The 23,784-nt window shown below is 42.7% G+C and overlaps 1 protein-coding gene across 1 annotated transcript in view; it reads right to left on the bottom strand.

The window, feature by feature from the left end:
* The window catches only part of LOC146870292 (uncharacterized), a 134,357-nt gene extending 110,820 nt beyond the window's left edge, over nucleotides 1–23,537 (bottom strand). Inside the window, exon 1 of the mRNA XM_085599659.1 lies at nucleotides 23,212–23,537. Within this exon, the coding sequence (XP_085455785.1) occupies nucleotides 23,212–23,383 (172 nt within the window). The 5' untranslated portion in view covers nucleotides 23,384–23,537. The remainder of the gene's footprint in view (nucleotides 1–23,211) is intronic.
* Nucleotides 23,538–23,784: the final 247 nt, after the last annotated feature.

Here is a 23,784-nt window from a genome sequence, read left to right as displayed (position 1 = left end):
CCCGAAGTTTGAGTCTCGTAGTTCCCCTACTCACAGCGTCAGTCATGGGCTGCATTTAACATAAATCTTTAAAGGTAAACCATTAGCCCCGCATTTGGAAAAGAAAAGCAGCAAGTTTTATATAGTGCGAACTCAACCCAAAAGTATTGGAGCTATTTACATGATTTATTTATTTATTTGTATGCATGGGGAGAATAATTGATTTGCCAAGAATCACAAGATGTTAATCTAACCCAAGACTCAAAACCCATCTCCTAAGTCAGCAGCTCGAGCATTAAGCCACAACCTCTACCACAAGAGCGAAAGCTTTTTCAATATTATATACAACTATATGCAACTAACAATCACTGAAAAAGCCAATAGTCCTGGCTTCTTGTAGGTGTCATGTTACTTGCATAAAATATCTGGATGCAATGACAGAAGAAGTAAAATATCAGTTGGGTGGCACACTATGCTAAGCACAGATTTTTATCTTAATTGCTTTTGAGCCACGCCCTTAATTGCATCGGTCACGTACCTTTGAGAGACCCCCTAGTTTTTTCATCCCACTTAAAGCCTTGATCTACACATGCGGTCTGGTTCTTGGCACACATAGCCTTGGCTGCAGTGCACAAAGACCTTACTTAGCCGCACACAGAGGAAAAAAATCAGAGTGGACATTGAATGTGTCTACACATGTCAACTTGGGCAGAGGATTGTTAATTGAGCAAGTTGCCAGGGGTGCGCACCAGTAAACTCCGCCATGTGGTGGTTGGCAGAGTTTTTGCTGAACTCCGTGCTCCAAGCAGAGCGAGGGGTGGGCAAACTCCGCAAACTCCAACAACAGAGCGGACTTTATTGCCAACCTCTACTGACATCCCCTACTCTTCTGGCTGTCGGACGAAGTGCTCAATGCATTGAGACAATGGATGCACCGTCGGTAGAAATGTGGCAGTCCTCCCAACTCTAAATAGGTCGGGTGGACCGTCAATTTGCCGAAGAAGATACTCTGTCTCCTTTTGTGATGGAGTACAATGTTTACCAAACTTTAAAGCAGACCACTAATTGTTTTCAAAGATATAGCTTTGAAAAGACATTGTGTATACTGAGTGTAATATTATTTACAATGTTTATCACTAGGAGTGAAAAAAGATTTAATTACGCCTGCTTCGTTGAGCAAATTTAGGAAATCCCACAATTGTGAAGGTATACAACATTCCCCATATTTGCCTGATGCCAGCACAGTTTCACTCTGACCACCTGACAGATTTATGCTGCAGCCTGATGTCCTGCCTATCCTGAATGGGCCATCAGGCTGCAGGAAACTCTTGGGCATATTTATAAGGGGATATCACCACCAGATTATCACTTTTAGTGACGTTTGGGTGGCGATATCCCCTTCTCCTTATTTACAAAGCAGTGTCAAGACCCTTAACGTGGCTTAACACCACCTCGTAAATAAGGCCCCTTTTGTCAAGCATCACTTAGCGTGAGTGGGGCATGCAATAGTTGTTGTAGTGGCCGTTCTGCCGCAACACCCATTGCTTTTTGATGCTGCGCCATATTTACAAGTATGGGGCAGCGCCAAAAACTAAGACCAAGTAAAACTTGGTTTTAGGATGGCAATAAGAGAAGAAATTATTAATTTCCCCTTGTATTTTGGTCTTTTATAAGTGCTACATCCCTGGGTTTAAAAAAATGTCGGAGAGTGGTGTTACGAATTGTGGATTGACATGGTCCTACGACATTTTATTGTAACTATTCCCCTCTGTTTCACCTCTGTTACCAGAGAGGCATCCAGTGTGGAAAAATACAGCCATGCTTCTACTTTCCACACCTTCTTAACTCTCTACCATAACTATCTCTGAACAATATTGTTTAAATATCCCACTGTATTATCACATACTCCTATTGTATATTGTTACTACGTATTCATTTACTCTTTATGTAATTCGAATAATTGCTGCTATTTCATTTATATATCCCACTGCATATTGTTTCCTTCTTTTTATACCCTTACTATGTAATTTTATTTTACTCTTTATGTAACTGGTGTTATTGCTGTTGTACTAACTCTGTAAAGCGCTCCGATATCTTCGGGTCAAGTTTGCGTTATATAAAACTCGATAAATAAATAACTGTAATCTCTTTTCTATAGTAACATACTTCCTATGGTGAGACTCCCTGAGACATTAGGCAAAGACAAAGGGCCGGATATACTGTTATTCACAAATGTGGTTGCAATTTGCTCACAAACTTTTTGCAAATTGAATACTATTTGGCGAACTGACCTATGTACTAATAACTAATACTAAATCATGGGGGACGGAGAGGAACCTGTTTCATTAATATTCATTAGGCAGGTCACAATATGTGACCCCTGTGATTGGACAGCAGAATACCATCCCTACAATTGCAACCTAAACCAGAACCCTTTTTTTTTTAATAGCAGCCAGTGTTCCTTAAAGAAACTGGTGCTACTTAAAAAAAAAATCCGTTTAGGAAAAGTTCAGAGGGAGCATGCAGTGGTCCCCTGGACACAAGAACGGTTGCCACGTTAAGCAAGTGACCTCTTTAAAATACTACTGAGCCACTTGCCTTACTTTAATTTTAGATTATAAAGAATGGGCTGGCCATTCATACAATTAAGTTATTTAATTAGATCTGCTTCGTTGCTTAAATGTTCAGCACAAGGTATTAATACATAAGAAAAAAGAAAAAATCCTAAGAATGCACCAGGAAAGAAGGAGAAATAACCACTATATTTTCAGTAGAAAACTTTGTTTTATATAACAGCTGATGCATTTCTGTTTTTACTAAAATTATATAAAAAATTATGACCTACAATTGCATTGTCGACAGGCCAAACCACACTGGTGTATGTTTCATTAATAGCCAGTGTTGATTGTGAACTATTGAAAACGACCTTCTTTAAATGGTCTTTACTTTGAAGTCTTTCTTTCTCATTTACTTCACACACAAGCACTTTCTCTTTGCAGTCTTTTCTCTCGCGCAACCTCCCGTTCTGATATAATGTTATATATGGTAATGTCCTTACCTTCTGTGTTAATATAAGAATATATAAAACAAAGTTTTCTACTGAAAATATAGTGGTTGTTTCTCCTTCTTTCCTGGTGCGTACTAAGTACTATTTATTTTTTCTTTAGTATAATACCTTGTGCTGAACATTTAAGCAACGAAGCAGATCTAATTAGTTAAGTTAATTTTTTCCTTGGCTTGTCCGGGAAAAATGTTTGGGACCATTTGTTATTCTTATTATGCTATACCCAGGTCCCTGGATGTTGATTGGTTTACCTCATTTGTCTGTAATGGTCACTACTTTGGGGGTCGTGTGCTAAAAGGGTTACCGTCCAACAGAAGGGCATCCCGGTTAAAGAGACAATTTGTCACAATTGGAACCCAGTAACTCCTGTTTGCCCCAGGAATCTTGCTTACTCTGACATCTCCAACTCCCACAGCATCCTAATCATTCATGAATAACAGTCAAGCTGCCTCTGTCTTCAGACCTGTCCACAAAACTCCAGATGAAACCTTCAGAATTGGATACAGCACTCTGGCCTGTCAACTGGGCACAATAGCTTAGAGGTGACCTCTAAACTAGCAGCACACCAGGTGAGGCGTTGAGAAAGAGATTTAAAAGCAGAGACGTTTTAAGGCACAGGAAAAGTGGAAAAGTGAACGTTCTCTCTATTTGACCTCTATGTATCCTATTTGTCTATTTACACCTCTCTCCCTCCCTCCCTCAATATCTGACTCAACCTACCTAGTGTCCGTGGCAAGACATATTTCAATTGGTTTTGGTGACCTTGTTAAAGTTTAGCATGTAATTTAGCACTGCTTGGCATCATGTAGGCTTGAATTAGCAAGAACCTGAGTAACAAAATTCAATGTTATTCCATAGTTCGGCCCCAAAATAGGTCTTGCCCTGGGCCCCCCAAATCCTTCAGATGCCACTTCGTAAACATCTAGCTGGAGCGTTTACTACCTGCTTTAAATTCTCTTTACATGTAATAGAAGCTTGTACTGCTACTGCATATACTGTTTCTGGGGTATGGGTGTGTGTGTCTGTAAATAAATGAAAGCTTACACTACTGTTGCCTGCACTGTAAATGTTATCTACATCCGATAGAAGCTTGCACTGCTCCTGCCTGCACTGTAAATGTTCTCTACATGTGAAAGAAGCTTGCACTGCTACTGCCTACACTGTATATGTTCTCTACATGTGAGAGTAGCTTGTACTGCTACTGCATATGCTGTTTCTGCGGTATGGGCGTGTGTCTGAAAATAAATGGAAGCTTGCACTGCTGAGGCCTGTACTGTAAATGTTCTCTACATGTGCTAGAAGGTTTCACTCCTGCTGCCTTGACTGTCTCTAGATGTGATAGAAGCTTGAACTCCTGCTGCCTGTACTGTAAATGTTCTCCATATGTGACAGAAGCTTGAACTCCTGTTGCTTGTACTGTAAATGTACTCTATATGTGATAGAAGCTTGAACTCCTGTTGCCTGTACTGTAAATGTTCTCTACATGTGCTAGAAGCTTTCACTCCTGCTGCCTGCACTGTCTCTAGATGTGATAGAAGCTTGAACTCCTGTTGCCTGTACTGTAAATGTTCTCTACATGTGATAGAAGCTTGAACTCCTGTTGCATGTACTGTAAATGTTCTCTACATGTGATAGAAGCTTGCACTCCTACTGGCTGTACTGTAATTGTTATCTACAAGTGATAGAAGCTTGAACTCCTACTGCCTGTACTGTAAATGTTCTCCATATATGATAGAAGCTTGAATTCCTGCTGCCTGTACTGTAAATGTTCTCCATATGTGACAGAAGCTTGAACTCCTGTTGCTTATACTGTAAATGTACTCTACATGTGATAGAAGCTTGAACTCATGTTGCCTGTACTGTAAATGTTCTCTACATGTCCTAGAAGCTTTCACTCCTGCTGCCTGCACTGTCTCTAGATGTGATAGAAGCTTGAACTCCTGTTGCTTGTACTGTAAATGTTCCCGACATGTGATAGAAGCTTGAACTCCTGTTGCCTGTACTGTAAATGTTCTCTACATGTGATAGAAGCTTGCACACCTGCTGTCTGTACTGTAATTGTTATCTACAAGTGATAGAAGCTTGAACTCCTACTGCCTGTACTGTAAATGTTCTCTACATGTGTTAGAAGTTTGCACTCCTGTTGCCTCTACTGTAAATGTTCTCTACGCGTGATAGAAGCCTGTGCTGCTACTGCATATGCTGTTTCTGGGGAATGGGTGTGTGTAAATAAATGGAAGATTGCACTGCTACTGCCTGTACTGTAAATGTTCTCTGCATGTGATAGAAGCTTGCACTCCTGCTGCCTGCACTGTAAATGTTCTCTACATGTGATAGAAGCTTGCACTGCTGCTGTCTGTACCGTAATTGTTATCTACAAGTGATAGAATCTTGAACTCCTGCTGCCTGTATTGTAAATGTTCTCTGTATGTGATAGAAGATTGAACTCCTGTTGCCTGGACTGTAAATGTTCTCTACATGTGATAGAAGCTTTCACTGCTGCTGCCTGTATTGTAATTGTTCTCTACATGTGATAGAAGCTTGCACTGTAAATTTTCTCTACATGTGAAAGAAGCTTGCACTGCTGCTGCCTGCACTGTAAATGTTCTCTACGTGTGACAGAAGCTTGTACTGCTACTGCATATGCTGTTTCTGAGGTATGGGTGTGTGTCTGTAAATAAATGGAAGGTTGCACTACTGCTGCTTGTAATGTAAATGTTCTCTACATGTGATAGAAGCTTGCACTCCTGCTGCTTGCACTAAATGTTCTCTACATGTGATAGAAGCTTGAACTCCTGCTGTCTGTACTGTAAATGCTGTCTACATGTGAAAGAAGCTTGCAATGTTGCTGGACATGCTGTAAACGCTCTCTTTGTTCAATGGAAGCTACAACACATGTTGTTCTGGTGCTCGTGTGTGTGTGTATGTGTGTATGCATGTGTATGCTTGTGAGTGTGTGTGTGGGTGTGGGTGTGTGTGTGTAAGAGTGCACTGCTGCTGCTTGTAAGTAACAGAAGCTTGCACTGCTGCTGCACATGCTGGTTATGGTGTGTGTGTGTGAGTGAATGCGCACCACTGCTGCAGTGCTGATTGTTGTGTAACACAAGCTTGCACTGCTGCTGCACATGCTGTTTATGGTGTGTGTGTGTGTGTGTGAATGTGCACCACTGCTCAAGTGCTGCTTGCTGTGTAACACAAGATTGCACTTCTGCTGCCATAGCTCTCCAAGCCCACGAGTGATCCTGACGATATCCTGAGCTCTCAAACAGCCCACGACCATGCACCCCTGCGAGAGATAGTGGGGAGCATCGTGCGAGACAAGGTTTGGTTCATCGGGGCCTCCTCCAATGCCAAGGCGCCGGAGACTCGACAAGAGGAGCGGACCCTTAAGGGAAGGCAAGATGGCGGCGGAGGAGGCGCCGTAGTCGGAAAACCTGGCAGAGATCTGCGCCGGAGGGTGAGAAGCTGTGTCCCCCGGGAGGGCAACGTGGAGCAGAGGACATTCGAGGGACAAACAGAGCCATTTCTATTGCTTCCCCCTGGCCCTCCGCCCGCCAGGATGTCCGAGGCACAGGTGGAGGCTGACGGCGGGGGACAGCTGCGGTGCGGCGGCTGCCATCGGCGCACAAGGGGTAGGCGGCGCCACGCCCTCCTCTCTCCCTGCCCTTCCCAACGTATCGGAAGTCCAACTGCCTCTGTGGATGTTTGAAGCGGGAGGCAAGGATTGCTGGTGAGCCCGGGACGGCCGGAGCACTGGGGGTGAGAGGTGGGACCTTCGTTCTCCTTCCCCTTCCTCCCCTGGCCGATGCAGTGACTGTTTGTGAGGCGGCTGGTGGGGAAAGACTGAGATCCTGGAGAGGCGGCTTGTTTGGAGGTGTTGTATCCCAAATCGGGTTCATGTTGTATTCCAAATCGGGTTCATGTTCGGTGTTACGATGAATCTAATTGGTGAACGTGACCTACGTCATTTGGAATGCTGTTGATGTATTTATCACACGTCACTGTGGGGGACGGGGATTCTTCCTTCCACAGGCTTGAGACTGACAACCTGTGATTCCCAGCTGTGATTCTTGTTTGCAACGATATTAAATATCTTTGACACATATTAATTCGGAGTGGTGGATGTTTCTTATTAGTTGTACTTCATATGGCGACGAGTTCGGGATGCTGAGTTCTTCAAGGAATTATATAGGATGACGTTCCGGCTGGGAAATTGATGATGTCTTCTTAAAATTACTTTCAGGCAAGTTACGAAGTTATCTTCTTTCGTTTCATGTAATGTGATGGTAATTTTCGTCTATTCTACTTCTTCGTAGCGTTAGCTACCGGCAAGATTGTGAAAAGGGAATAAAAGTTGTCGGCGTATTTGAAGCTCACTGAATTCTTCTTCAAGGCAAGTTACTACGTATTATTTTTACGAGAGTAAATCATCAAGTGCTGAAGTGTGCATTTTGTTGTTTTCTCGTCAGGCAACGTATTCGTGAGGTATCGGGTAATAGAAGCATAACTGGAATCAACTGTCACTTCCAACTGTTGCAATTCGTTCGTTGGCTTCAGTCAGTTTCCACGTCAACGTCAGCTGTGAAAGCAAGTAAGGCGACGTATTCAGTGCGCGCTAGCGTAACGCGCTACGTGACTCCATTTTTTTTTCTTTTTTTTTTTTATTTTAATCGTAACTTCTGTGGAGATCTTGTTTTCGAGAGTGGAAGTGAGAAGAAATGTGTCTACAAAGGTAAAGGAAAGGGGCAAATTCTTAGAAAATAAACGCATTGCATAATTAGAATTAAACAAAGTGGACAATTAAAGTTAGTTTGTAAATTAATAATTACTTGATACTGGTCATTTAAGGTGACATAAAATTCAATATTTCTACAAGATGGAGTGTTAATGTGCTACACTATCAAAATGAATAAATACATGGAGTATTAATAGATAAAAAAAATACAATAAACTGTCTTGCAAGAATTTCGAATAAAATACGTGGGACATGTCATGTCCAGTAATTCAAACATCAGTGCACCAGCCGCATTTTTGATAGATCCCGGCAAACCAGTAATGAAATGGAAAAATTGGTTTCGAGCGTTTGAGAACTACTTGGTTGCTATTGATGGAAAACAATTCGAGCCAGAAAGGAAAAAAGCAATTATGTTTGGATTGTTAGGTGCAGCTGGTCAGGAGATTTTTGACAGTTTACCTGAATATGAGGCTCAACCTGGTCAGTTTATTCCGCTTGATGAATACCAGGAAGCTATCAAAAGATTAGAGAAGCAGTTTGGTGAAGAACCAAATATAATGATTGGCAGACATCGTTTTGCCATGCGCAAGCAATTGGAAAACGAGACTATAGAGGAATACATAGCGTGTTTGAGGGTCTTGGCTACAAAATGTGACTTTAATGAGATGGTTGACATGTATATTCGAAACCAATTTGTTTTCTATTGTTTTGAAAAGAAAATTCAAGACAGACTCTTAGCGTGCAAGAACCCAACTTTAGAGGAAACAATTGATATTGCGAAGGGCATTGAAAGATCTCTGGAAAGTTCTAAAGTTCTGGCGACAGAAAGTAGTTCTAAGTCTAGTGTGTATTATCTACATGAAAATAAGAAAGTGGTAAATGTTAATGACAGAAGAAGTAAGTTGTTAACTAATTCTGAAAATAACATGATCGCTTGTTTTAGGTGTGGTTCAAGAAATCACAAAGCAGATTATACGGGATGTCCTGCACAAGGAAAGAAGTGCACAAAGTGTTTTAAGGTAAGGCATTTTTCTGGAGTGTGTAAAAATTTCAGGGCACAAAAATATACCAAACTTAAAGTCAACAATGTTGAAGATTTCAATGAAGATATGTGCTTAAATATTGTATTAACTTTGGGAGATCAAAGCGATTCTGTAAAAGGTCCACTTGGTATTGCACATATTGGTGTAGTGGAATTGAATATTATGGCAGATTCAGGATCACCAATAACAATTGTTTCTGACCAAAAGTACGAACAGTTTTGGCCGTATGTAGATCTTCTCGCATCTGATGTTAAACCCAAGGCATTTGGGGACTTCGACATCAATATGTTGGGGTATTTTCAGGATAAATTAGAAATTAAGGGAAGATCTATCTCAACTAAAGTTTACGTTGCAGAGTGGGGCAGAAATATAGTTGGTTGGAAGGATTTGGCACGTTTGGGAATCATTTTAAAGCCGGGTGCTGAGGATCCTATTGTTTTGGACAATGCTGGGGTGTACTCAATTTCTTCTTCTGGTCCAGTATCTTCTGTAGATAACGTAGAATTGGTGCTGAACAAGTATGTATCGTTATTTGAAGACAGAATTGGGTGTGTTAAAGGGTTTGAACACAACATCAAACTCAAAAGTGGTGCAATTCCAATAAAACATAAGGTAAGATCAATTCCTTTATCGGTGAAAACAGATTTGCAAAATGTTCTAGATAAATTAGTCAATGAAGAAGTGATTGAACAAACCGATTCGGCAGAGTGGGTTTCTGCAATAGTTTTAATTTTTTTTAAAAATGGAGAGGTGCGTCTATGTGCCGACTTGAGGTCGTTGAATAAAAATATTTTGGTTGATTGTTACCCGTTTCCAAAAATCCAAGAAATTTTGGCGGCAACTAATGGGTCTAGGTATTTTTCCCTCATTGACCTCAAATCGGCATATCACCAGGTCAAGTTATCTGAAGAGTCAAAAGATTATACGACGTTCATCACTCCATTGGGTTCATATAGGTTTAGAAGACTTCCATTTGGGTTGGCTTCATCGTCAAGTGTTTTTCAGAAACTAATGGAATGTATTTTGAAAGATATAAATGGTGTACAGAAATTCCAAGATGATATACTCATTCATGCCAGTACCATTGAAGAGCATAACAAAATTCTGGATGCAGTGTTGTACAGGCTAAATGAAAGAGGAATGACAGTTTCAAAAGAAAAATGTAAGTTTTTAAAAACAGAAATAGAGTATTTAGGTCACATTATTAGTGGTGATGGAATAAAACCTAAACTCGATTTGGTGAAAGCCATAACAGATGCACCTGTACCAAATGATAAGGAAACTTTAAGATCATTTTTGGGTTTAAGCAAATACTATTCACGCTTTATTGAAAATTACTCAGATGTTGTTGAACCTTTGCGCATATTATTACGCAAAGGAGAAACATTTATTTGGTCTAAAATTCAAGATGAAGCGTTTGCTAAAATCAAAAGTGCAATAGTTTCTGCACCTTCATTAAAACCATATGATCCTGAAGGTGTCAACATTGTTACAGTTGACGCAAGTTCAGTTGGCATTGGCGCGGTTTTTACTCAGAAGGTAAGAGGTAATTTCCACACGATTGCCTTCATTTCTAGACGCTTACAAGAAGCAGAAATCCACTATGGTACTATAGAAAGGGAAGCTCTAGCATGCGTATGGGCTGTAGAAAAGCTAAAAATGTATTTGTGGGGAAAACAATTTGAGCTAATTACTGATCACAAACCATTAACATTCTTAATGGATGGGTATGGCAGAGGTAATGGAAACTTATCAGCAAGATTAGTAAGACTATTAGCAAAGCTTCAAGAGTACAATTTTTCAATACAGCACATTTCAGACAAATGCAATGTAAGAGCTGACTTCTTGTCAAGGTTACCTTTGAATATTTCTGAACCCAGAATTGATGAAAACACAGAATGGGTTGTGTCTTTTGTAAATGATTTTCACGAATATGTTCAGGTCGGAGATGAAGCTGAATGGTTGAATTACGTAGACAACGATCCAGTATTAGTTAGCGTTAAGAAATATATAGTGAACAATTGGCCTCCAATTAGAAATCTGTCATCTGATCTCAAAACATATTTTCAGGTTGCAAATGAACTGTGTATTGATAATGGCTTTATCCTAAGGGGAGATTTATTAGTTCCACCGACAAAAATAAGAAGAAATTTGATAGAGCAAGCACATAAAAGCCATTTGGGATCAACTAGGACTAAAAAGTTGTTAAAGGATCATTATTGGTGGCCAGGGTTAGATGCTGATGTCAACATGTTTGTAGATAGTTGTGTGATTTGTCTTAAATCTGACAAACATTGGAAGCCACGCGTACAAGAAATGCAATTAGTTCAAATTCCAAATTCTCCATGGGTTAAAGTAGCAATTGATTTTCCAGGTCCATTTCATGTTTTAGAATATGATTCTAAATTTTTGATTGTTTTAGGTGATTATTACAGCAAGTGGATTTATTTCAAATTTGTACCAGTCATAGACTCAAATTGTGTAATTAAATTTTTGAAGTCTTGTTTTGCAGTAGAAGGGTTGCCAAAAATATTGGTATCGGACAATGGTAAACAATTAGTCTCGGAAAAGATGGTAAAATTTTTGAAGCAAAATGAGATCTTGCAGGAAAAAACGCACAATTATTCGCCAAAATCTAACGGACAAGTGGAAAGGGTGAATCGTTTCTTAAAAGAAAGCATTCAGTTAGCACTGGCTGCAGGTTATCCACTACAGGAATTCACTTGTGAAAGAGTAAAGGCATACAACAGTACGACAAACAGCGTTACTGGATATTCGCCATTTTTCCTCATGAGGGGCAGACATTGTATCTCATCGATTTCACCTAAGTTCACTTTGCAAAGAGAAAGAGATTCAAAGGAAATTGAAGTAAAAGATTCTGAGCTGAGAGTGAAGGAAAGAATTTTAGAACATCAACTTAAGTCAAAGGAGTACCATGATAAGATTCATAGAGCAATTGTAAAAGACATCATAATTGGTGACTGGGTGTTGCTCAAGAAACCTTTTGTAAAATTTAAAGGAGAATCTAAATTCTATGAGCCTCAAGAGGTGGTGGAGGTGTCAAATAGTTCGGTGCGTTTGCAAAAATTTGGATGGAGGCACAAATCCGACGTCATTAAACTCAAAGACAACCAGAAAGACCTTATACTCAAAGAAGGTAGAGTAGGTGCAGGTATTGATCAAACCAACATATGGTATAATTTTGGAGAAAAGGAAAATGAGTTATGTGTAAAGCATTGGAAAAAAGAGGAGCAAAAGTATGGTCCATTCAGAGATAATGATATCACCAGTCCTTTAGCACATCAGGGCTTTGAAGAGGTGACGGAGGACCATAGTCAAAACGCAACTCAAGATGAAACCCATGGAGCAAGCGTCCCAAATGTTGAAGACACAAGCGCAAGTGATGCATCAAAGAATGAGGTTTTGGGTCGTAGTAAAGATGAGAGTACATGCACCACATCTGGAAGAGTACCTCGTTTTCCGAAGTTGTATAAAGACTATATTGTGTATTGATGCACAGTAAAATGTAAGGTGGTTTAGGTATCATTTAGTAAAATATGATATTAGTGGTACTTCACATTTATATGTTAAACTGTTATGAAGGGGAGATGTTGTATCCCAAATCGGGTTCATGTTGTATTCCAAATCGGGTTCATTTTAGGTGTTACGATGAATCTAATTGGTGAACGTGACCTACGTCATTTGGAATGCTGTTGATGTATTTATCACACGTCACTGTGGGGGACGGGGATTCTTCCTTCCACAGGCTTGAGACTGACAACCTGTGATTCCCAGCTGTGATTCTTGTTTGCAACGATATTAAATACCTTTGACACATATTAATTCGGAGTGATGGATGTTTCTTATTCGTTGTACTTCAGGAGGGCTGCCGGAGCTGTGCCCCTCGCTTCCCCCTCTCCCCTATCACCTTTCTGGACTAGCGGGCTGATGTGATAACTGTTGGCGGTGCTGGAGGTGGGGGATAGTGGCGACGCAGTCCGGCCAGTGACGGGTAGACCGAGTGGTGTACGGGGGACACCGGAGGAGGAGGTGGCAGGCGGGCGCTAGGACCGGCATGCTGTGGTCTGGCTGATGCCCAAGGAGAGGCCACTGGGTGCTAACGGGGCGCAATCCGGCGTCGAGCCGAGACAGGTGAGCCTGCATAGTGCCGTGCCTGTGTGAGCCAGATGGGCCTGAAGAAGTGATGGGGCCGACCTGCAACCCCGGTAGAGTGCTGCTGATACCTGACATTGAGGGGGCGCCTGACATCTGCCAGGGCGACACCGGGCGGCATGGGGCAGTCCATGCACGACACCAGGGGAGAGAAGCGAGGCACCGGCGGGAGCGCACGCAGGGCCTGTGGGGCCTGACTGCCTTGGTGCAGGCAGAGGAGAATAGCCTACTTGACGAACGACTTGACGTTCAGCCACGAAACCCAGGCACAAAGGAGGGAGATCACTATGGCGCGTGACAAGGACACTAAAACAAAGAAGCAGGGGAAATTGGATAAATTTGCGAAACCCCTGCCGGGGACGGAGGCCCCCGCAGTGACCACCATGGATGTGCCGGACAATAATGTTCTCCTTCAGGCCATCCGCTCCTCCAGGAAGGCACTTGAAGGTAAAATTGACGGCATCAAGATTGATGTCAACTTACTCCGTCAGGACTTATGGAATGTGTCAGAAAAAGTCACACAGGCAGAGCACAGAATATCAGAGGTGGAGCACACTACGCAAACTCTTTGGAAGGAGGTTACAGAGCTGAAGACCGCCATGAAGGAGGTACTTGGAGAGTGGATGATGCGGAAAACAGGGCAAGAAGGAACAACCTCCGCTTTATCGGTTTTCCAGAAAACGTCGAGGGGACGAACGCCAGTGCCATCCTGAAAAAGTGGATACTAGACACCCTGCCTAACACACTCTTTTCGCAGTGCTTCATCATTGAGAGGGCTCACCGTATCTCGGGGGTTCGGCCACCGGTAGGGGCAACGCCAAGACCGTTGATTGCGAAGTTTCTCAACTACCAAGACCATGACCTTGTCCTTCAAGGTATTTGAAAGAAGGGGGAAATCAGGCTCCACAATGCTAAAATCATGGTGTTCCCGGATTACTCGCGGGAAGTCCAGAAACAGCGTAAAATGTTCGACTCGGTCAAAGATAAGCTGAGGCAGATGCAAATTACCGACATGCTCCTTTTCCCGGCAAAGCTGAAGCTGATATATCAAGCCAAGACAATGTTCTTTACGACACCGGAGGAGGCTTGGCACTGGATTGAGGAACGCCTGGTGCTTCGACCCTTGGAGACTCAGCGATCACCCAGTGGGAAGGCCCCGAGCAGACGCAGTAACAGGCCCCGGACGCAGAGGCCGGAATGGAGAAATGGAGAGACATCCCAGAGAGTCCTCAGTAGGACGACTCCATACGACACCAGGGGGACCACGGGCAGGACCCCGAGAGCGTCAGACTCAGAGCACATCGCAGCGGGAAGGCATCACAAGAGACTTGTAAGAGAGGACGCAGCCTAACTAAGGTCGGCGGACTGCACAGACCAGGACATCACCAAAGGGAAACATCCCCTCATGCAGAACATTAACCTCCTTGAAAACCTGGGGGTGTCAGACATGGTGGCTGGTGCAGAGACACCAACTGAACATGGAGAGGTGGTGAATGCTGAGCAGAGATGGGCGGGAGAGTGGTGTGGACAGTAAGCAGAGAAGGGGCTTTCCCACCTCCCTTTGTGTGTGCAGTTTTCTTTTCTTTTGTGTATTTGAGAGTAATTTAATTTGAAGGTTTAATAGTTGGGGGGGTGGGTGACAGACCTCTCCTGATCCAAGCGACAAAGTTGGTCACGTTGACCTGTGGGGGAAGTCGATTGGGTGGTGGTTGAGTGTGGAGTGGGGGAGGGAGGGATGGGGGGTGAGTTTATTATGGTTTTCTGGAACAAAAAAAGGAATGTACAGAGTAGGAAGGTATTGGTTGAGGCCACTCAGGGGGAGAGGGGGGAGGATACGGAGCGGGGGGAGATGCAGGGGAAACACCGATACAGCAAGAATGACAGCCATATCATAGGAGGAGACTTTAATGATACATATATATATATATATATATATATATATATATATATATATATATATATATATATATATATATATATATATATTTTTTTTTTTAATAAAACAAAAAAAGATTCCACTTCTGCTGCACATGCTGGTTATGGCGCATGTGTGTGAGTAAATGTGAACTACTGCTGCTTGCTGTGTAACAGAAGCTTGCACTTCTGCTGCCATTTGTTGTAAAGGTTCCAGGGGCGACTGGTGACATTTGAAAGTGGTGAGGCGTAAAATGAATGTTGTACTGCACTGTGGCGAGCGAGCGTAGCAAGTGAGACCCTACAACCTACGGAGGGTTCGGGGGGAGAACATTTTGAAAAAAGAGTGGGCAAATGGTGCATTTTCAAGAAAATTTGAGGAAGCAGGAAGGTTAATAAAGCAATACGATTGAATTATTTATCATTTAAGAAATTGACAATTTTTATGAGCTATAGAGGTGATGGAGATACGTCGCTCAGGAATTATGTAGTTTTACCATTTTACAAAGTGTGCATTTCCTGTGTTCCAATGCCGCTTGTAACTGTTATTTTTGATTTTTTTGTATCTTCTACTTAAGGAAATAGACTTGTAATAACTCGTTGATATTGTAAAACATACAAATAATATTTTAACATGCAGCGCATCCTCCTGAATAATGCCACAAATGGAATATGGTGACTTGAATGTCTTTTTTTATTTTATTTTTTTAAGAATGCTGCATGTTTCCTGCTCTGTGAAGATTTAGCTCTGCATTTTACTTTACTGCGGATGCACACATTTGAGAACATGATTAGGTTGGTGAACAGGGCCGGCTTTAGGGCGGTGCGACCGGTGCCACCGCACCGGGTGCTGATTCTTCAAGGGGGCGCTGTCCTTGGAAGTATTTTATAGCTTTAAAAGCACCTGCTGCTGCATTGCTAGCCTCCGGCAATTCTCATACAGCAATAAAAATGTCAAGATAACGACGGTAATTCATGTTCTTCCTGGAGAGAGAAGTTTTGTCTAGTGGAAGTTTTAACTCATTTTGTGGTAGCACAGAGGGTTTATATGCCTGCTGCCAAGAATGTGTACCATGCAGATCATAAAGTGCATATAATTTAAATCAGTCAGTGCTTTTGACAGAGAGATCCTTTTGTTACTGGTAGTGTAGATGTTAAAACCCTAACATGGAACAGTGAGCTCTGTCTTTCAATATTCTAAGGTTTCACAAAGGGTTCATTTTGGTAAGAATACAAAATCTCTATTATTAAATGTAAACCCAAACCATGGGGATATGTTTTCAATTATGAGTCTGTGCTTCTCCAGACCAAGCACTCTTAAACTAAAATGTCTACCAGTATGGATGACATGTGACTCCTACACCTTGTAGTCTTCTGGCTTATGTAATATTTTCTATACACTGATTTACATACCTATGATTGATTGTCTCTGTGTAGCTATTTAAACAAATCCATGGTACTGCGATGGGCACCTGCTTCGCCCCCAGTTACGCGAACTTGTTCGTGGGCTGGTGGGAGAAGCAGGTAGCCTGGGCAGAAAGTAATGTGGCCTGGACCAGCAATGTAATAAGCTGGAGTAGGTATATAGATGATCTTTTTATCATCTATAACGGTACAGAACAGTCAGCCAGAGAGTATATCCAAATCCTGAACACCAATAACTTGAATCTCAGATTTACAGGCGAAGTCAGCAAGGAAACTGTCAATTTCTTAGACCTCAAAGTCTTTTCTGCAGATGGAAGACTGTGCACATCTCTGCACAGGAAACCAACTGCAGGAAATTCTATTCTACAAGCTAGCAGTTGCCATTCAGGGAAAACTATCAGCAGTATCCCGTATGGCGAACTGCTCAGGATAAAAAGGAACTGCACACGCGAATGCGATTTTGAAAAGGCTGCAGTAGAAAGCATGAATAGACTAAAGGCCCGAGGCTATTGCAAAGATATATTGGTGGAAGCTAAATCCAAAGCAGACAAAAAATCTAGAAAAGATCTCATAGCGAGTGGTGATCGCAATATACCTAAGGCTGTTGCAACTAACAATCTTAGGATGATCACTGACTACTCAGAAGATGCCTCTGCTATAAGAAAAATCTTTGCAACAAATTGGCATGTCTTGAGGTCAGATCCTACAATAGGTAAGGATCTTTCAAGAGTACCCTTAATTACATTCAGGAGAGCAAGATCCCTAAGAAATACCCTAGTCCAGAGTCACTGTGGGAATGAGAGTAGAATTCCACCTTTTGGGGGTGTGGTGGGTTTCTTTCCATGCCTTAAATGTAGGGCATGCAAAAACAGCAAAAAGATGCTAGAATACTCAATACCAGGAGTTAAAGAACCCATTAAAATCAAGAGCCTGATGAACTGTAACACTAGCCACACGGTGTACTGTTTGGTATGTCCGTGCGGCCTACGTTACATCGGCAGTACGATCCATCCCACTAAGATAAGAATTCTGGAACACCTTAGGGCAATACAGAACAGGGATCCCACCTATCCTGTGGCCAGACACTTTGAGGAGTGCCACAATAGCAACAGGGACCAGTTAAGTTTCTTCTGTATTGATCAAGTACCTCTGAGTGTTAGAGGGGGAAACAGGAAGCTGTCATTACGTAGGTTAGAGTCAAGACATATTATTGACAATCAGACTAAAAAACCGGGAGGTCTCAACAGTGGTGAGGAAATGGCAGTGCATCTGTAATGTTAAATATGTTTATACTTACCTATGCTGCTTGTTCTTTATGTAAATATGTCTTCATTGTATCAATGTCACTAGTATCTTATTAGGGTAGAATCAATCTTTCAACATAGATACATGTGACCATTGATTATCACTGTTAATTAATATACTGAAAAGCATAATGAATCCAAGCCCATCCAGGGCGGAAATTAAGATTGTTATGCATGTAGAAATTTGTGTTTATTTAAACAAATAGTGGTTTGCACAATCAAGCCCATCCAGGGCTATAAGTATGTTGAAACAAATTTACGTTTTGATTCATCTATTTTGTTTTGTTGTAACAAACAACATGTTCAGTAATGGCCGACACCAATGACCAAAGTATGGTTGGTGTCCTTTGTTTATGTTTAACAGTGGATATTGATTTAAGTGTGTCTCAGACCGGCGCCGGCTACCATTGACAAAGGCGATAGCTGAAACGCGTCTGGTCGTGTGAAGAACCCATTAATAAACCCTGGGTTATCCATTCCTGAGAGTGCTTGGTCCATTTTTCTGTGCCGTGAGCTGTGGATTGCTGATCCGTGCGGTTTCCGTCACCGCACTACTAAAGCACCCGATCGAGAGTGCAAGGGAGTTAAGGCGGGGATTGAGCTTGATATATATATATATATATATATATATATATATATATATATTTTTTTTTATTTTTTTTTTTAATAAAACAAAAAAAGATTCCACTTCTGCTGCACATGCTGGTTATGGCGCATGTGTGTGAGTAAATGTGAACTACTGCTGCTTGCAAGGGGGCGCTGTCCTTGGAAGTATTTTATAGCTTTAAAAGCACCTGCTGCTGCATTGCTAGCCTCCGGCAATTCTCATACAGCAATAAAAATGTCAAGATAACGACGGTGATTCATGTTCTTCCTGGAGAGAGAAGTTTTGTCTAGTGGAAGTTTTAACTCATTTTGTGGTAGCACAGAGGGTTTATATGCCTGCTGCCAAGAATGTGTACCATGCAGATCATAAAGTGCATATATTTTAAATCAGTAAGTGCTTTTGACAGAGAGATCCTTTTGTTACTGGTAGTGTAGATGTTAAAACCCTAACATGGAACAGTGAGCTCTGTCTTTCAATATTCTAAGGTTTCACAAAGGGTTCATTTTGGTAAGAATACAAAATCTCTATTATTAAATGTAAACCCAAACCATGGGGATATGTTTTCAATTATGAGTCTGTGCTTCTCCAGACCAAGCACTCTTAAACTAAAATGTCTACCAGTATGGATGACATGTGACTCCTACACCTTGTAGTCTTCTGGCTTATGTAATATTTTCTATACACTGATTTACATACCTATGATTGATTGTCTCTGTGTAGTGTGTGTGTGTGATGTAAAGTGCTCTGACACCCTACACTCGTATAGGAGGTGCCATACAACTAATTAAATACATGTGAGAGAGAGTTATTATGGCGACTTGAGGGGGCACTGTGAAAGGGTGGTAGTCAGGGAGTCTGTGGGGGGCGCCAACAAACATTGTCGCACTGGGCGCCACCAGTGCTAAAGCCGGCCCTGTTGGTGAACGTTATTTTAGAAATGCTGCTATTACTTTCATGCTGCTTATCAAACCGCCTCCTGCTTCACCCTGATGTCTCACCTTGGACAAGTGATTCCTTTGTTCAATGCCCAGGCTGACGGCCTTTTTTTTCAGAGCCAAAGGGGCACCTGCATTAAATTTGAATCTCTATGTAGCTTTATTGCTTGAGATGTAAATCATAACAGGAAACCACAGAATAATTCTGTTTTTCCAAATGTTCAGCCACGAACTAATACAATTGGAAAAAAACATTTTTAGCTCTGCTTTTATTTGTAAGCATTTTTTAAAGTTTTTACTGAAATATAGCTCAAATGTGACTTGGTTTAAAAACACGCCTGTGGGAGAGGGGTCACAATATCTGCTGTCAGCTCACAGTAAAACATGTACCTAATGCATCTGTTCTGCGTTTGAATTTCACTATTTTTAAATTAGAACCTGCTTTTACTTTCAATTGCCATATTTCCGAACCCACAATGTTATTTGAAAGCTATTTCAGCTGCCTCAGTGATGATCTGCAGATTGAGCTGCCCTGGGGTGGATCTTTGCCATGTTCAGTGTTTGTGCGCCCCTGGGGTCCACAGAGGCCCTAATTGTGATTCCCCCTCTCGGTTTTATTTTATATCGCCACTTTGCAGCCTGGGATTTTTAAGCCCCTTCTTATAATACAAGTCACAAGAGACAGGTACCGGCTGCCACGCTACAGAAAGGGGGGCGATGTGCTCTGCAGAGACAGACATGGGATGAACACTACAACAAGACACAGGCATAGGATGTGCACTGCCGAAACAGAAAAACACAGGCTGTGCATAGCTGCCAAGGTTTCAGATTGCTATGTGTGACAATTTCATAATTTCAGTGAAATTATGAGTGACATTTAACGACTATGAGTGACACTTTCTCGGGAGCAAAATCAAGCAATGAAGATAAGGGAAACATATAAATATCAGAAATTACACCAATCTGAGCAAAAAAGAAATTCTAAGAAGATCTTAAAACTGCTGTAATCACCAGAAATGGAAGGGTATGGTGGGACCCCGGAGATCCAGCTACTGCTTACTGAGGAGGCCAGTCACAGTGTAACTGTGTACAGTACAGGAGGCTCGGGGTTTGCAAGTCACAGTGTACAAAGGAGGCCCAGAGATTATCGATGGCTTGGGGTTTATATAGGAGAGCAGTGTGCACAGAGAAGGGGAGGAGGTTACATACAGCCTGACATTTAAAAAGGTTATACAGGATGCCAATAGACCAAGTATTGAAGGTTAAGGTGTGCACCCTCCATATTGAAGCTCCACTCGGCAGTGACACTCCCCGACAAACAACCTCAGCTGATCACAAACCCATCAACCTGATTCCGGATCCCTAGCTCACTAGGAAGGCAGGAGACGGAAAACTTTTCGAGCGGGGATAAAAAAGCACTACGCGCTGTTCGAGTCTTGGGCTCTTGGCGCCATATCTATGTAGCTAAAAATAGCTGAACTCTCTAATGTAGCCAGGGGGCTCATGTAATAGCAGCTTAAAGAAAACATAGGTGCCAACCTGTATTGTTTTGGGACTGTGTGTCGAACAAGATGAGAGAGGTGTCCACAGAGAAAGGCCTCAGGCTCAGCTAGATAAGTAACGTTTCCAAAAGTGAAAGCACACGATGCAGGAGGAATGAAGGGAGAATCCAGCTGCACCCCTCCTACAGCCCGCCCCCTACTCGTGATGAGTTTAAATTAACACCCATTACCTCGTTCTCCTGCTCGGCCCGCCCCGCCCCCTGCCACTGAAATGAATGGAGTTCTGTGAACTCCTCCCAGGGCCATTGTGAAAGCACCCAAATTCCAACCTTATTCAGGGCATTGAAAATCGGCATGCCCTCTGCCCTGACGTGACAGCTGTAGCTTGTGCCTGCAGGTCGAAGAATAACTCGCCCAGCAGGCACATGCATAGCAGGAGAAGGACATCTGCAAAGTTAATCACAGCTGCCCATAAAAAATAAGAGAGCAGCAAGTAGTATTTTATTTTCAGCTGCGTGATGATTTTCTAAATTCTCTTTTTGCCTCTCCCCTCAGAGTGGTAGGGGCAGGGCGACGCCCATTTTGCCCATTAACACCAGCCGCCCCTGAAATGTTCTCTTTTTGCGATGGAAGCTTGCATTGCTGCCCTGCATGCTGTTTCTGGGGCTTGTGTGTGTGTATGTGTGTGCGCGTGTGTGTGTGTGCGTGCATGCATGCGTGCGTGTGTGTGTGTGTGTGTGTGTGTGTAAATGAACAGAAGCTTGCACTGACGCCTGTACTGTAAATGTTATCTTTGTGTAACGGAACCAAACACTGCTACAGCACTTGCTGTTCCTGTTTTTTGTGTGTGTGTGTGTGAGTGCGTGTGTGTGTGTGCGTGTGTGTGTGTGTAGCTGTGCTGCCTGCTCTGTGCTGCTGCTCTCCATGCCATTCCTGTACTGTGCGTATTAACGAAACTTGGGGAAATATTTCCACTGTGCAAAAACCAAAACAAGTGGCTTCATTAGAGTTCTGAACCTCTGTTCTCGTGGTACGTGCTTGAAGATTCCTTACTATGCCAACTTCAGACACCAAAACACATGAAGTGGGGGCAGCGGTACTGCAAACCCCCCGTACCACCGGCTGCAAATGGTAATTCATTCATTAACCTCGCCGTGGAGGCTGCTATACTGGCCTATGATAATTTCACATAAGTAACAGTGGGGCATATGTATCAAGCTAAATTGCAATCGCAAACGCTGAAATTTACAGAATTTCAGCATTTGCGATTGCAATTTAGCTGTGTGCAATGTAAAAAAAAAAAAATTGCAAAATAAGAAATCACAAAATTTGCGATTCCCTATTTTGCGAATGCATTTAAGGAATCGCAAATTGCGATTCTTTAAATGCAATGTAGGAAGCACAGAAAAATTGCGATTTGGCCTTAAGGAATCGCAAATTACCACCAAATTCAAGTTGGTGGTAATTTGCTATTTCTTTGAAAAATTCACTTTTGTCCATTTTTCAAAGTGCCATGTGGCGCACATGCCCTTAGGGCATGTATGTGTGCCACATGTGCACACATACCTATTTCAGGGTGCAACAGGGTGTCCTTTAGGCACCCTTGCAACCTTGAAATTGCATTCTCAATTTGGGATTCTCTAATTGGTAATCGCAAATTGAGAATGTCTTCCCATTCATTCCTATGGGCCTCCTAGCCCATAGGAATGAATGGGAAGGTATTCCTTATTTCCGAATCTCAATTTGCGATTCGCAAATAAGGAATATGTAGGATTCACAAAATTTTTAGCAAATCCTACATACATTGCATTATGTGATTCTCTAATTGCGATTCTCTAAAAATCGCAATTTGAGAATCGCAAAACTCTTTTTTGATACATATGCCCCAGTGACATGTAACATCTGTGAATAAAGTTGCCAGGACACTGATGGAAGACTTCAGAGGCCTCCATGAACCCAACTTACCACCTAGCCCTTGCTGCGGATTTTCAACAAATCCTCCTGCCATTCGCCTTGTTAATGTCCAGTTTGTTCACAGCGCCTAATACAGATACGTTTCAAGGGACGGGCAAAGAGGGAATTGCCCAGCGCCCCCATCTTCCAAGGCGTCCCTGGGTAAGTGAACTTCTCTCGGTCTAACGTCTGTTTATTTCTTTGTTTTGACCATTTACGTAGACTTCATTCTTGTTAGCCATCATGGGTTTTGAATTATTAGCGGAAAGTGAGAAATAAAATTCAAAATTGTTCAAAACAGAGGCCCTAAGTTACAACATCTCTTGCCAAAGACTCCCCTAAGACGACACACCTTAATGTTTGGAATCGGCGCATTTCTAAGTTCCCCAATGTGGGCAGATAAGGTGTCCTTGCACGAGATGATGAAGTGTATTTGACCAGGGTCACACAATTTGTATCGTTGGGAAAACAGCCAACTCACTGGCGCTAATGGATGGTAGTAGGCGTTTAAAGCTCACTCGGTACCGTTCAGGGGATTTAAGCGCTATGCAAATGCATCGAACAGAGCTAGACATACCTTCCGGCTCAGGGACGTGGTGTTCCAAAGCTGGGGCAGATGTCGCTATACTCGGCGGTTTAGCTGTGGGCGGTGGGGCTTTTTCCTTGAAAAAGAACCCCCACTGAGCTCCTCCGAGGGGCAGTAGGCCGCAGAACACCAGGAGCAAGTGAAGCCGCCGCCCGCCAGGCATCTTCAACGCCACGGGCTCTTAGAAGTGCTGCGGGCGGCTACTGGTGGTGAATGAATAAATGAATGACGAGGAAACTCGTATAACCAAAGTGAATCCCGCTTGCCTCTACCCTTCGTTGGAGCTCGGTGCCGCTGTCCTCCTGGGGCTTCGAGTTCCCGTGGGGCAACCTTTGTCACCCGTCCTGGGCGGGCACTGCTCTTATCAGGCCCGTATTCCAGGATGGCTCCGCTCGGGCTGCGAGAGCACACCCAGTGCAGAAAAGGCATGACGAGCCCAGTGGAGTGCGGGCCAAGGTCCGGCCTGACTGAAGCCTGCGGCTCTGAGACCCGCCTGCCCCTGGCAGATCCGTACCCGGCTCTCCCCTCATTCTGGAACAACGCCTGTCACTCCCTTATCCCCTC

This window comes from Triturus cristatus, chromosome 1_1 (genome assembly GCF_964204655.1).
Source record: "Triturus cristatus chromosome 1_1, aTriCri1.1, whole genome shotgun sequence".
Classification (NCBI taxonomy): domain Eukaryota; kingdom Metazoa; phylum Chordata; class Amphibia; order Caudata; family Salamandridae; genus Triturus; species Triturus cristatus.
This window is presented reverse-complemented; position numbering and strand designations above follow the sequence as displayed.